The sequence below is a fragment of the Sorex fumeus genome, unplaced genomic scaffold (assembly GCF_029834395.1).
Source record: "Sorex fumeus unplaced genomic scaffold, SorFum_2.1 ptg000063l, whole genome shotgun sequence".
Taxonomy (NCBI): domain Eukaryota; kingdom Metazoa; phylum Chordata; class Mammalia; order Eulipotyphla; family Soricidae; genus Sorex; species Sorex fumeus.
Genome location: NW_026606120.1, coordinates 75666535 through 75680707, shown reverse-complemented (window position 1 = coordinate 75680707; position 14173 = coordinate 75666535). Strand labels below are relative to the sequence as shown.

Genomic DNA, 14173 nt, shown 5'->3' with positions numbered 1-14173 from the left:
GACTAACATGCTTTATACAGTGGGCACAGCCTTCACCCGGGTGCCTCGAGGAGCTTCTGGTTTCCCCCCAGGATTTGTGGCTGCTTAGCCACTGCTACTGAAGAGAAAGCTAGATTTTCCCAGATAGTTTAGAACCTGATGTTTTCTTTGAATTTATTACTGCATTTCCTCACAGCAGTCTGACACGGCTGCTGGAATCTGGTGTTTGGAGGGCTTTTCTTCAGAGTTCTTGGCGTGTCTGCCCTTCCTGAATGCAGAGTTACAGCATGCTGTATACCATGTAGTGAGGTTACGGCTGATCCTTTTAAGTCTTGCGATTAAGGGGTCCTTAAGGACAGGTGATCTCTAGATCATTGTAATAATTGATATAATAAATTGCTCAAACATTTTTATCACAATTCAAATATGTAGGCATTCATTTCCTTTTTTCTTTTCACGTTTCTTCCCTCTGACAGAATATAAGACAGACACCCAGTTTGCTTGAGTTTTATTTTATTTTTACTTTATTTATTTAGGATTTTTGGGTCACACCTGGCAATGCTCAGGGATTCCTGGCTCAGCACTCAGGAATTAGTCCTGGAAGTGCTCAGAGGACCGTTATGGGATGCCGAGGATCAAACCTAGGTCTGCTGCTTGTAAGGCAATTGCCCTACCTGCTGTACTATTGCTTTGACCCCAGTTTGCTTGAGGTTTAAAAGGACTCTTTCTTTGTCCCACTTGAATGACCAATTAAGACACAAGTCTGATTGTCTGAGTGAGAAGGGGTCAAGATCATATTCATTTTCCTTCTTCTAGCAGCCTTTTCATGCTAGTAGGACTTTCCAGGACTGAGATGGAGGAGGATGCAAAGGGAGATGTCCTCAATAAGCAAGGCCGCTTTGCCAGTTTGTAGTTTAAGTAAAATCTCAAATCTCCCTATGGGTATCAACCCTTAGACTCAAGCTGTAGAGTCTCAAAGTTAAGAAATATGTGTGATGGGGGGCTGGAGCAATAGTACAGCAGGTAGGACATTTGCCTTGCATGCGGCCAACCCGCGTTTGATTCCCGGCATCCCCTATGGTCCCCTGAGCACCGCCAGGGTAATTCCTGAGTGCAGAGCCAGGAGTAATCCCTGTGCATTGCTGGGGTGACTCGAAAACGGAAAAGAAAAAAAAGTAATATGTGTGATGGGCCAGAGAGAGTACAGATGGGCACTTGTCTTGCATGCATTGACCCAGGTTCTAGTCCTGACACTCATTTGGTCCCCCAAGCCTAATCAGGAGCAATCCCTAAGTCCTGAGCACAGTCAGGAGTGGGCCCAAAACAAAACAGTTGAAAAATGTGAGGTCAGATTTAGTTCAGTCAGTTGAGTGTATGCTTTGCAGGCAAGAGCCCATGGTTAGTCCCTCGCACCATGTGGTCTTTGAGAATGACTGAGAACTGAGCACTGAGCTGGGGCCAGCAGGGAGCAGCACAGTGTGTGACCCCAAAACCAAAAAAAGAGAAAAAGGAAACAAAAGATAAGTAATTGTACTTAAAGTAGCAACCGGGAGACTCTCCAAGGCAGTGAAGAAGACTTCCCCCTGTGTGCCCAGTGGGGGAGGAAGGGGGGGGCAAAAAAGGACATTGTATTTAAATAGGCTTCTGGCTTCTCCTGGATTCTTTCTTGCAGTGTCCTGTGGGGCCCCTGGGGGAGGGGGCAAGGGTAGATGGATGTAACCTTTTTTTCTTAACATAAAAACATTCAGATAATTATGTTGCAGTAATTTTAGTAAAGAATTATTTACATATTTCTGTTTCGGTTGTTTTTTCTTGGTTTTTGAACCACACCTGGCAGTACTGAGGGTTTTACTCCAGGAATCACTCTTGGCAGGACTTGGGGGACCATATGCAGTGCTGGGGATTAACTGAAGCTAGGTAGGCACAGGCAAGGCAAGTGACTGCCCCACTGTACTTTCTCTCCAGCCCAGTCACTCTTTTAGTTGAGACATGCAGGTTATAATTGTGCTCCTTGTAATGCTCACACATGCAAAAGCCAAAAGTAGAACTTCCTGGCCGTGGTGCACATTTAGAGGGCTGAAGTCAGACCCCTTATTGTGATACTGGGGATTTCTGACATGGAGTCGGCAGGCTCAGACAGTAGAGCTCCCAGGGTGGTGCCTGACCCATGGGGCACTGGGACCTTATTGTTACAAGGTTGCAAGGCAGGTTCCCTAAACTCTATTCCTCTAGGCCAAGAATTACCTTTGTAATTAAATGTAGATAATAGAATGGTTTTGGATATCTTCTCTCCAGACCTGGTGATTCGGCCACACCCTGCAATATTCAGAGGTTACTCCTGGCTCTGCACTCAGGAATCCCTCCTGGGGGTTCTAGGGACCATATGAGATGCGGAGATCAAATCTGGGTCATCAAATCTGGATTGACCCCATGCAAGTGCCCTACCCACTGTACTATTGCTCCAGCCCCATGGTTTTGTGTATCTTTAATAGAGGTTACTTGTTCATTGTTCATTTATTTATTTATTTATTTATTTTTGCTTTTGGGGTCACACCTGGCGAAGCACAGGGTTACTCCTGGCTCTGCACTCAGGAATTACTCCTGGCGGTGCTCAGGGGACCATATGGGATGCTGGGAATCGAACCCAGGTCGGCCGCGTGCAAGGCAAACGTCCTACCCACTGTGCTATCTCTCCAGCCCCTCATTGTTCTTTTAAAACATTGTTGGTAGTGTGATATAATTCTCATTTCTTAGGAATATAATTTCCAATAGGGAGATGTGGTTCCCTGTTGTCTTACTATTTGTCTAATGACACCTCGGAGAAGTAAGTAGGTCTTGGGTTGGGATATGATAATAAAAAGCTGCATTTTATTTTTATTTTTGGGTCACATCTGGCAATGCACAGGGGTTACTACTGGCTCTGCACTCAGGAATTACCCCTGGGGATGCTGGGAATCGAACCTAGGTCGGCCTCATGCAAGGCTAACGCCCTACCTGCTGTGCTGTTGCTCCAGCCCCCTACTCTCTGGTTTTACAATACACTATATAAAGGTGGCAAAGGGGTTGGAACCAAATCAAATATAGTCTTTAAATACAGTGGGCAGAGGGCACTGCAGCAGATGGGGAGGTTCTTAGGGCTTGGCTCTGGTGCCTTTTCTTGTCTCCCTCTGATAGCCAAGTTTTTGGTCTCTGCTTGTTGGTCAGGTCTCCTTGAACATCCATGTTTTATTTATTTATTTTTGCTTTTTGGGTCACACCCAGCGATGCACAGGAGTTACTCCTGGTTCATGCACTCAGGAATTACTTCTGGCGGTGCTTGGGGGACCATATGGGATGCTAGGAATCGAACCTAGGTCGGCTGCGTGCAAACGCCCTGCCTGCTGTGCTATTGCTCCAGCCCCACACATCCATGTTTTAATACCTTTTGTCACCTGCTTTTTGCTCGTGTGTCCTTCCAGTGACAAACGGCATCAGGCACTTGAGCCACTAAAACCATTGAGAAATGAATTGCTCCTGAATAGAATTCTGACACTTTTTCTCTTTGCTAAAGAGGCAAGTGGGTATGACACTGCAGAGAGGAACAGATACAAAGGTTCGTTTCTGTGAGAGACCCTTCTCTAAGGGAAGTGACTGGATCTGGACAGCAAGGCAAGGCAGGCCGATGACAGGGGTGTTCTCTGCGTAGTTTGGATGTGTCTGAGACAACAGATAACACCGGGAGAACTTGCAGTAGCGCCTCCTTTATCAGCCCGTAAGACTAACCTGCATTCCTTCAAGTATCACACCAACTTTCAGCCCAGGTGCAGGGGATATGGCTCAAAGCTTTCTCCCTGAGCTTATCAGCGTTATTCCCCAGGTATATAGTAACATGTTTTTTCTCTCTTTCCTTTCCAGGGAAGCAGAGACTTTCAAGGAACAAGGAAATGCATACTATGCCAAGAAAGATTACAATGAAGCTTACAACTATTACACAAAAGCCATAGGTGAGAAGTAGAGCTTATTCTGGAAAATCACTTGTCAAATGTTCTTATAAATATTTCCTCTCTAAGAACTAGCCTTTTCCTTGGCAGGTTGATAAACTTACTCTAGACTTAGTGGTTTTGCATGAGATTGCTTTATTATTATTATTATTATTTTATTTAAGTTCAAGTGTGTTGCTGCTCTTTGGCAAATTAAGTGCAGAAATTCTAGGTAGTGGACAAAAAGCATGCACACCTAAGTGTAGCTCACAGTGACCACTTCATTTTCTCTCTGAGAAAGTAAATGGAGCTGGAGAGGTAGGACCAGGTGGAAGACGGCTTGCTCTGCGTGCAGCCAGCCCTGGGTTAAATTGCGACTTCAATATGGTCCCCAGAGCCACCACCAGGGCAGCTCTTGAGAGAACCAAAATAGCTTCTGAGCATCATCAAGTTTGTCCCAAACCCCCACCTTTTCCCCACAAAGAATAAAATGACCTTTGTAGATGATGTCAAGTCTTTATTACCTCTGTTCTCAAATTCCTGGCATATATATTTACTTTTGATTTGGGGGCCATACCCAGAAGTGTTCAGGACTTATTCTAAGCTATGTACTCAGGGCTCACGCCTCGCGGGGTTCAGGGTACCATATGGAATGCCAGGGATCAAACCCAGGTCAGCCGCAAGTAGGCAAGTGCTCTGCCCAATGTACTATTATTACTCTGACCCCTGCTACCATATTTTTTAAATTTTATTTTTATAAAGTTGTTCATGATGATTTATTACATTCAATATTCCAACACCAATCCCACTACCCTGACACCTTCTCACCATCATTATTTCCAATTTTCCCAACCACCACATAGGTTTACCCCAATAGCAGGCCCTAAAATAAATTTTTTTGTATTGCTTGTTATTAATAATACACTAAAAATGATCCCAAAAAATTTCTTAAAAAATAGTGTGTGAACTATTTTAAACTAAAATAGAGAGAGAACAAAAGGGAATGCCCTGCCACAGAGGCAGGGTGGGATGGGGGTGGGAGGGATGCTGGGACCCGTGGTGGTGGAGGATGGGTGCTGGTGGAGGGATGGGTACTTGATCATTGTATAACTGAAACCCAAGCACAAAAATTTGTAAGTCTTAAAAAAAAAAGTAATTTGACTGAAATGATGAAATAAATCTTATACTGCTGGAAAAAAATAACATCACATAGGAAAAAAATAGTGTGTGAAGATTGTTGTCTCTCACGCTGTAGCCATCAAGACCTTGAATAAGAGATTACTCACATATTATATTTTGAGCCTTGTGCGTTAATATTTTTTCTTAATCGAGATTGGTCGTCTTCTGCTTATATCGCATTTGATGTGGTGTGCTGATCCTGGTATATTAGTGGTGTAGAGTATGAGATGCTTCAGGAATTCTAAAATTTTGAATGGGGTAACACAGCTGCAGTTTTATATATATATATATATATATATATATATTTTTTTTTTTTTTGCTTTTTTGGGTCACACCCGGCAATGCACAGGGGTTATTCCTGGCTCTGCACTCAGGAATTACTCCTGGCGGTGCTTAGAGGACCATATGGGATGCTGGGAATCGAACTCAGGTCGGCTGCATGCAAGGCAAACGCCCTACCCGCTGTGCTATTGCTCCAGCCCCTGCAGTTAAATTTTTAACTGAATGATGACTTTAGGGTCCAGAAGCATCTCTGCAGCTTGTTGATCTCTTCTGAGATTTATTTATGAGTGTCTGGACCATGGCTGGTTGCTGAGTTTATGTGGCACCAGAGGTAGTTCGTGGGTGTGACTGCCAGCTGCCGTATTTTAATCCCTTCTTATTTTTCTCCTTAAATGTGCCTGTAGGCTCTCTTCCCCCCAACTCGACATGAAATTACTTTTATGTCTTGGGATATAAAATACAGTTTATTGAAAAGATAAATATGCTTGATCTGGAGAGGTAGTACAGAGGTAAGGTACTTGCCTTGCATAGGACTGATCCTGGCTCCAACCCCAGCATCGCATATGGTACCCTAAACATCACCAAGAGTGACATCTGAGTACAGAGCCAGGAAATAATCCTCAGCCTCACCAAGTGTGGCCTACCTTCCCCCACACCCTCACCCCACCCCACCCCCCAAAATTGTTTATTTTGTATAGGAAACAGGATTTGTTGAGAGTAGGAGGGACTCAGAAGGGGCAGCCCTGAAGCTTTCTGTAATGCAGTGCCCATCATTTGTCCTGAGGTTCACGATTCGGGATTTGATTCAATGCATCAGGCTGTATGAATCTGGGATAAGCCATTTTTCAGCCACCATCTCTTCCAGCTTATTCACATCAAACTCCATCACATCAAATGTGGATCTTCTGGTGACCAGGGCATTTGAGCATGGCTCTGCATAGCACTTCAGTCTCATGCTCCTTGTTCTGCAGCTTGGTGCAGCTAGAAATGATGACTTGGCTCCTGTGGACCCTGACCATCATGCCCTGGAACTTTCCAAAGGCATGTATTTGGAGCTGAAGATTGGCAGCAACATGAGGGCAGATAAGAAGTACACCACAGAGGGCTGCTTATACAAACAGCAGACTGCACACACTGCCAGAGGGCTGCTGTCTACCACCATTGCAACTGGGTTTTTGTTGTTGTTTTTTGTTTTTGTTGTTTTGGGTTTTGGGCTACACCCTGCAGTACTCAGGGGTTACTCCTAGCTCTGCACTCAGAAATTACTCCGGGCCATCTGGAATGCCAGGGATTGAACCCAGGTTGGCCACATGCAAGGAAGATCCTACCCACAGTACTGTCTCTCCAGCCCCCTCAAATTTTTTTAGAGAAAATTTTTATCTGGAAGAGGGTCTGTTCGGTTCACGCCTGGCTATGCTTAGGGGAAAGTCTAGCTCTGTGCTCAGGTGTTATACCTGGTGGTGCTGGGGGACCTTATGTGTGGCGCCAGGGATTGACCACATGCAAGGCCAGAACCTTATATCTTAATTCTCTTTCTGTTCCTAGATTTTTCTTTCTCGCTTTTTAAAACTTTCTCAATGTGTTCCATAATGCTGCTATCATTTGCACAGAATGTAATTCAGGAGTTGTGACCTTAACTCAGAGAGTGTTAGCATTCTTAGTTTGGTGGTCTTGGTATAGTTCTGAATGAGGTGGCCCCTGCTAGTTGAAGCTAAGACCTGTGCCAAACATTTATTTTTTTTTTGACAATCTTTTGCTTTTCTTGTAGATATGTGTCCTAAAAATGCTAGCTATTATGGGAATCGAGCAGCCACCTTGATGATGCTTGGGAAGTTTCGGGAAGCTCTTGGAGATGCACAGCAGTCAGTAAGGTTGGATGACAGCTTCGTCCGGGTACGTAATCAAGCTCTTTGGAAAGCACTGAGAGTCTGCAGTTGAGTTCCTGTAACCCTGGATTTCTCGTTCTCAGCACTGTTTTTGAGCCAGATCATTCTTTGTTGCTATTTCACGTATTCGTGTATTGTAGGATATAGGCTATTTTGTGTATTATAGGATGGTTAGCAGCATCTTTGACCATTAATCATTAAGTATTGGTGGCACCCTTCCCCTCCCCAGTTATGTTGGCAACAATGTCTCAGACATTGCTAGAAGCTCTGTCAGGGGCTGACTCATGCCCAGTTGAGATTCAGTGCTCTAACCATTTTCATCTCGTTTTAATTTTGTGTGGATGGTTATTGCCACACTTGATTTCTCTCCATGTCCAATCATGTCCCTAATTCTTGCCTGCTTCTATTACCTTTAGGGACATCTACGAGAGGGCAAATGTCACCTATCTCTTGGAAATGCCATGGCTGCAAGTCGCAGTTTCCAGAAAGCTCTAGAACTGGATCACAAAAATACTCAGGCACAGCAGGAGGTAAGGGTCCGATCGTCAAAAGAAGCAGTTTGGGAGGAAACATGATTTAAGGGTGAAAACTGAAATCTGGTCTTTTCCATCAATTGCACTTGGGTCATTCTAGGCAAACCTTGTAGTCACTTCCTTATCTGTAAAGAGGAGTTTTGAGTATGGTTTACAATTTCAGAAATATGTGAGAGTTGGATTTCTGGACTATCCCCCAATGTGCTAAAGGGAAAGACAGATGCTTTAAGGAACTTGATTTGAGTGAAGTTAAATACTTCAAGTAAATTCACATCCTGAATAAGTTAGTAGCACTGTAGCACTGTCCTCCCATTGTTCATCAGTTTGCTCAAGCAGGTATCAGTAACGTTCTACAACAGATTGTGAGACTTGTTACTGTTTTTGGCATATCGAATACATCACGGGGAACTTGCCAGGCTCTCCGAGAGGGGCGGAGGAATCGAACCTGGGTCAGCCTCGTGCAAGGCAAACACCCAACCCACTGTGCTATCGCTCCAGCTCGAATAAGTTAGTAATAGCTAAAAATGTGTTGTTTCATCTCCTTATATATTCAATTAAAGTATGAATTAATAACTTTATTAAGAACCTTAGACTTGCTGATCGAAAAATGTCTGATCCTTATTTTATGTGGCCTAAGGTGTGGTTCTTGGATTACTGGCTTTAGAATCAAAATGAGGGTGGAGGTTGGACTTTAGCAGGGCCTTGACTCTCACTTCTATCAACTCGATGTATGAAAAGTTTTATGGTTTTACTTTTTCTTGAAGGGACAGAGTGGTTCATTGACTCCACAGTTTCATTAAAGCTTTCCTTGTCTAATTCTCTGGTATAGTTCAAGAACGCTAATGCGGTCATAGAATATGAGAAAATAGCAGAAACGGATTTTGAGAAGCGAGATTTTCGAAAGGTAAAGTGCAACTAAAAAAGTCTAATCTTGCCTACCTTTTCTCATAAAAGGGTGTGTGGGGTGGGTGAGAGAGAATTCAAAGGTCTAACATTTAAATTATTACCTGTAATTCCGTTTTTTAGTCTCCCCCTCTTTCCCCCAGGATCATTGTAGGTTCATGGTTGAGTTAAAAGGAAGGTACAGTCACTTCCCATATATTCCCTGCTCACACACTATAGCCTCCCATTGTTAGCTACAACAGAGGTGCATTTGTTAGAACCAAGTTTCGGCAGTTAAGAATAAAGCTGCTAAAAATACCTGTGTTTAGGTCTTATGTGAACCTAAGTTTGCCACTCTTTAGAGTAAATACCCAGAGATAGGATTTTCTATGTGGTAAAGAGAATATCTTTGTTTAGTTTTGCAATAAACTAATAAATGCTATTTCAGAATGGCTTGTACCATTTTCCATTTTTAATGATACCATTTTCCATTTTTAACGGTGAATGAAATTTTCTGTTGCTCCATATCATCAGTAGATAATTTTTATTTTTCTCTTTTCACCAAAGTGTTTATTTTCGTATGTTTGACTTTACAATAAAAAGTAAAACAAGTTTGTTACCTGTGTTTGTTCTTGTTTTTCATAAAAATAGTGGCCTAAAAGTGTGCTGAATAATAAAGAGCCAGTTGGAATTAAATACTAGGTTTAAGGTAAATACTTTAGTTTGTTTGTTTTGCTTTTGGGTCACCCTGGCAGTACTCCTGGCTGTACACCCTTGGCGGTGCTTAAGGGGACAATAGGGGATGAATGCCAAGGACTAGACCCAGGTTAGCCGTTTGCAAGGCAAGCGCCCTTCCTGCTATACTGCTGCTCTGGTGCCCACCCTCAGTTTTTAAAAATTTTGTTAATTTAGGTTTTTGAGCCAAACCCAGTGGTACTAAGTGGCCGCTTCCACCTCCTGTGCTTGGAAGTTGCTCTCAGCAGGACTTCTCCAGGCCTCCTGCATACAGAGCAAGAGTACCCAGCCTGTTGACCAGTCCCTGAATAATCTATTTTTATTTGAATAATGAAAGCTAGCTTTATCTCCCCCACCCACCCCCCACCCCCCATCACAGAGTGATACTCAGGGGGACCTTTCCGTGCTGGGGATTAAATCCAAGTTAGCCATATGGAAACTATGCATCTGAGAGCCACCCTCAGTGGGGTTTTGTATTTTTTTTAAATTTTGGGTCACACCCGGCGATGCTCAGGGGTTACCCCTGACTCTGTGCTTAGGAATCACTCCTGGCAGTATTCAGGGGACCATATAAGATGCTGGGGATTGGACCTGGGTGGGCCACATGCAAGGCAGACACCCTCCTTGCTGTGCTATTGCTCCAACCCCCACATCAGTGTTTCTTAGTCTTTCTTTCATACAGTTCTCCTGGTCTTATGCCATTACCTCCATTTACAGTTTTTATCTGTGGATCCCTGGGAATACCCTGGGGCCAAATAAGGGGTCCAGGTGGGCTACATAACCTGTCGACACTATCTTTTTGATGTTAGACCTTTCTACAAAAACCTGCTAGTATCCTTATTCAGCTTTACTTCTTAGGACCAGAGATAGTACAGTCGATTCTTAACCCCAGATGCTGCATATGGTCTTCAGTCTGTGCCCGCAGGATCCCTGAGCTCAGTGATGGGAGTAAGCCCTGAGCATTGCTGGGTGTGGCCCTGAAACAAAAAGAAATATAAGAGTTTTATGTTCAAAAGAGTTGATAAATATGGAACATGGCAAAGATATGGCGGCCTTGGCAGCGTTCATAGTGATCACGTCTCCTTTGTATGTCCCTTCTTTAGAATGTATTTGGAATGAGCCCTCACCCGAGAATCATTTTTGTTGAATTTCTTGTTTTTTTTTTGTATGGTTCTAGAGATCAAACTTGTAAGCTGAAAGGCAAGCACTCTTATCACTGAACCACACATTCCCCAGCCCTGAGAAAATCATGTTTTTTTGTTTGTTTGTTTGTTTGTTTGCTTTTGGGTCACACCCAACGCTGCTCAGGGGTAACTCCTGGCTCTGTATTCAGAAATTACTCCTGTTGGTGCTTGGGAGACCATATGGGATATTGGGAATTGAACCCGGGTCAGTCACAACAAGGCTACGTGCCCTACCTGCTGTACTATTGCTCCAGCTCCCCAAATAATCACTCTTAAATCATGCCATGCAGGTCTTTTTATTTGGTAATGCATATATATATATATGTATATATATATATGATGAACTTATACAGATTTCCAGCATTAACTCATTAGCATTTCTCTTCATTTGTTTTAATAACCCCAGTGTCTTTTAATGTGACTCATAAGTTTGTTTTGCCTTTTTGTGTGTGTTAGAAAGCAATTCTGCCTCCTGTCACATTTTTGAGTTTGCATAGGCAAAAGCTTTGTCTCAAAAGTTGGTCTTTGGGTTTCTTTTCTCTCTTACTCATTCGTGAGCCAGAATCCCCAGTTTGTGACAGAATCCTCTGTTTGTGACATCCCAGCCCCCCTCACCCCCCCAACTGTAGCTCATGGTGATGTCACAAATGAAGAATTATGATCCTGGCAGGGGGAAACAGATGAACTTGGAAGAAACAAAGATCTTCTTTGCCTGCAGCTGTCCCTAGTCACAGGGAGGTGGGGGTGGGAGTGGAGCGCTGAGCCTCCCCGCTAGGAGCAGAATTGTCCCTGCACAGATCGAGCCGCAGTGGGTGTGGCTGTGTGCATGTTCACCGGCTGCTTCCCCCTTCTTCTGTTTAAGTTGGGAAAATTAGCTCTGCAGTTCTCCCCTACGTCATACCTGAATTTTCGCGTTGTCTTAGAACTCAGGCCAGAATTAGTGTTGGCAGTGAGGCAGCTGCCCGCTTGACTCTGAGGCTCTTGCTGGTGGGCTAGTTTCTGGTATTTGCCTACAGTCCATAGGTTCATTTGGTTTCTGTGCTCAGGGACTACTCCCCCAGTTTGGCGTTTCGGGGACACTGCTGGTGGTGGTTATGGGACCAAATTCAGGTCCCCAGCATGCAGAGCTTGTGTAGGAGGTCAAAGGCAGGCGCATGTTCTTTGAATGTGCAGACCCCAGGTTCAGTCCTGGGCCCTGAATAGAAGTAACCCTATGTGGCCCCTCCCGCAATTTTTTTTTGGCGGGGGTCAGGGGTATACCCAGAAGTGCTCAGGGCTTACTCCTGACTCTGTACTCAGGGATCGCTGGCAAGGCTTGGGGGAATCATGCGGGACATCAGGAACTGGACCCACCCAGGTCGGATGTGTCCAAGGCAAGGCAAGTGCCCTACCTGCTGTACCCAGTTCTCCAGCCTCACCAATTTGCTTTTGTCTTTGTTTATTTATTTTTTTGTTTTGGGGTCACCTGTCTGGTGATGCCCAGTGATTATTCCTGGTTCTGAACTCAGGAATTACTCTTGGTGGTACATGAGAGACTATATGGGATGCTGGAGATTGAACCTGGGTCAGTCACGTGCAAGGCCAGCACTATCTTTTGTACTGTGCCGCTATCCCCACCCACCCCCATCCCCAGTTTTTTTACGCTTGCACTTTAACTCTTTGATCTAACTACCTATCTCTTCCTCTTTTGGGTGCGGGGGGGGGGGGGGCAGGGGGAGGAAGCATACCCAGCAATGCTCAGGACTTACTCCTGGCTCTGCTCTCAGGGATCACTCCTGGCAGTGCTCAGTGGACCATAATGGGTGCCAGGGATCGAACCCAGGTCAGCAATGTGCAAGGCAAACACACTACCTGTTATACTATGTCTCCAGCCCCAACTTCCTTGTATTTTTAAAACTTAGGGCGCCTTCCCCCTTTTTGGAGCCATACCTAGAGCTGTTCGTGGGCTACTCCTGGCTCTTAGGGTGTTGCTCTGAGGAGAATTGGGGACCATGAGGTGCTGGAGATCAAACCCAGAACTCCAGGATGTAAAGCATTTCCTCTAGCCCTTTTAATGGTCTTCTCAGCCCCTAAATTCAGTTTTGTTTTGTTTTTTTTCTTTTTTGGGTCACACCCAGCAATGCTCAGGGGTTACTCCTGGCTCTGTACTCAGGAATGACTCCTGGTAGTGCTTGTGGGACCATATGGGATGCTGGGAATCAAACACGGGTCAGCCTCGTGCAAGGCAAGCACTCTCTTTGGCCGTACTATCACTCCAGCCCCCTAAATTCTAATTTTTAAGTAGGTACAGTTCATAAGTTCCAAAGCTAGAAAGTATAAGCAAATGCTCATAAGCAGTGTTACCGCAGACATGGCCGTTCTCCATCTGCCTCACCCCTTAGATCATCTATTGTTTTCACTTCTCCTATGTCCTTCCAGTTCTGTTTTACATAAGTAAAAATGGTCTTAATTTTCCTAACTTTTGCTGAAAATATAGAGTTCTGAACTTTGCTTCCCTTTTTTTTTTTTAAACAGACCTTCAAAGCCTTTCTAGAGTAGCACTTCTAAGGCACAGTATATGAACATTTTCTAACCAGTCTCCTGGTACAGAATTTGAGTTATTTCTGCTTCTAAATTTCTGAATTTCATTTTAAAAGAAACTTTATCCAGATTCTTAGAAGAATTTGTTGTCCTGTTAACTCGAAATTTCTCCTCTTGGTCAGTTGTGCTCTGAGGAGAATTTGGTTCAGCAGAATCTCCTAGGAATAGTTGCTAAACCAAAATGAAAGCTCAAAGATCAAACTTCTAAAAAGAGAAAATGGAAATATGTGGAGGGCCTTAATAAAGCTGAATGAATGAACTAATTCTAATTTTCTCTCTCTCCTACCCACCACCCCCACCCCTGGCTCTGTTAGAGACTTGACTTGGGGTTATATAGCAACAAAATGGGTATATCTGAATAGTCTATTTAGGATGATTTAAAATGAACCATTTTATTTTATACACGCGCGCGCGCACACACACACATCAGTTTACTGTTTTTTAATATATTTCTGTACCAAAGTTGAAATGGTAGAATGGTCACCAAGGTAATCAGTAAAATGTGACATTCATTGGTACAGGAAGAAGTGAACTGAGCAATTTCGGAAGCGGGGAGCATTGATTTCATATCAAATTATTTTGCTGTTCCCTTGTCAATGGTTTATTCAAATGAGCTAGACATGTTCTTAAACTGATTGTACATTGTTTCAATTCTGTGAATTTGCTCCCTGTGACCAAATGAAAGTGAAAATGTTTCTAGAATCCAGGAAGAAGAGTCTTACAATGCTTTCTTCCTTCCCATAGGTTGTCTTCTGCATGGACCGTGCCCTAGAATTTGCCCCTGCTTGTCATCGCTTCAAAATTCTCAAAGCAGAATGTTTAGCAATGCTGGGTCGTTACCCAGAAGCACAGTCTGTGGCCAGGTATGAAGTCAGGCCAGTTTTGTATTGAAATGCTGGGTATCACTGGGCCACGCTGTTTGGCAGCTCTCCCTTAGGAACTGCCGTATGTTTTGTAGATAGGCTAGTTTGGGT

At 43.9% G+C, this 14173-nt stretch overlaps 2 protein-coding genes and 1 pseudogene across 2 annotated transcripts in view; 1 reads left to right on the top strand and 2 right to left on the bottom strand.

Annotated features, from left to right (window-relative positions):
- Positions 1-14173, bottom strand: part of NKIRAS2 (NFKB inhibitor interacting Ras like 2) — an 86294-nt gene that overhangs the window by 18785 nt on the left and 53336 nt on the right. The window lies entirely within an intron of this gene.
- The window catches only part of DNAJC7 (DnaJ heat shock protein family (Hsp40) member C7), a 38493-nt gene that overhangs the window by 13616 nt on the left and 10704 nt on the right, over positions 1-14173 (top strand). Inside the window, exons 2-6 of the mRNA XM_056128209.1 lie at positions 3874-3962; positions 7168-7292; positions 7702-7815; positions 8648-8722; positions 13944-14062. Of these exons, the coding sequence (XP_055984184.1) occupies positions 3874-3962; positions 7168-7292; positions 7702-7815; positions 8648-8722; positions 13944-14062 (522 nt within the window). The remainder of the gene's footprint in view (positions 1-3873; positions 3963-7167; positions 7293-7701; positions 7816-8647; positions 8723-13943; positions 14063-14173) is intronic.
- On the bottom strand, positions 659-768 carry LOC130036355 (uncharacterized; annotated as a pseudogene).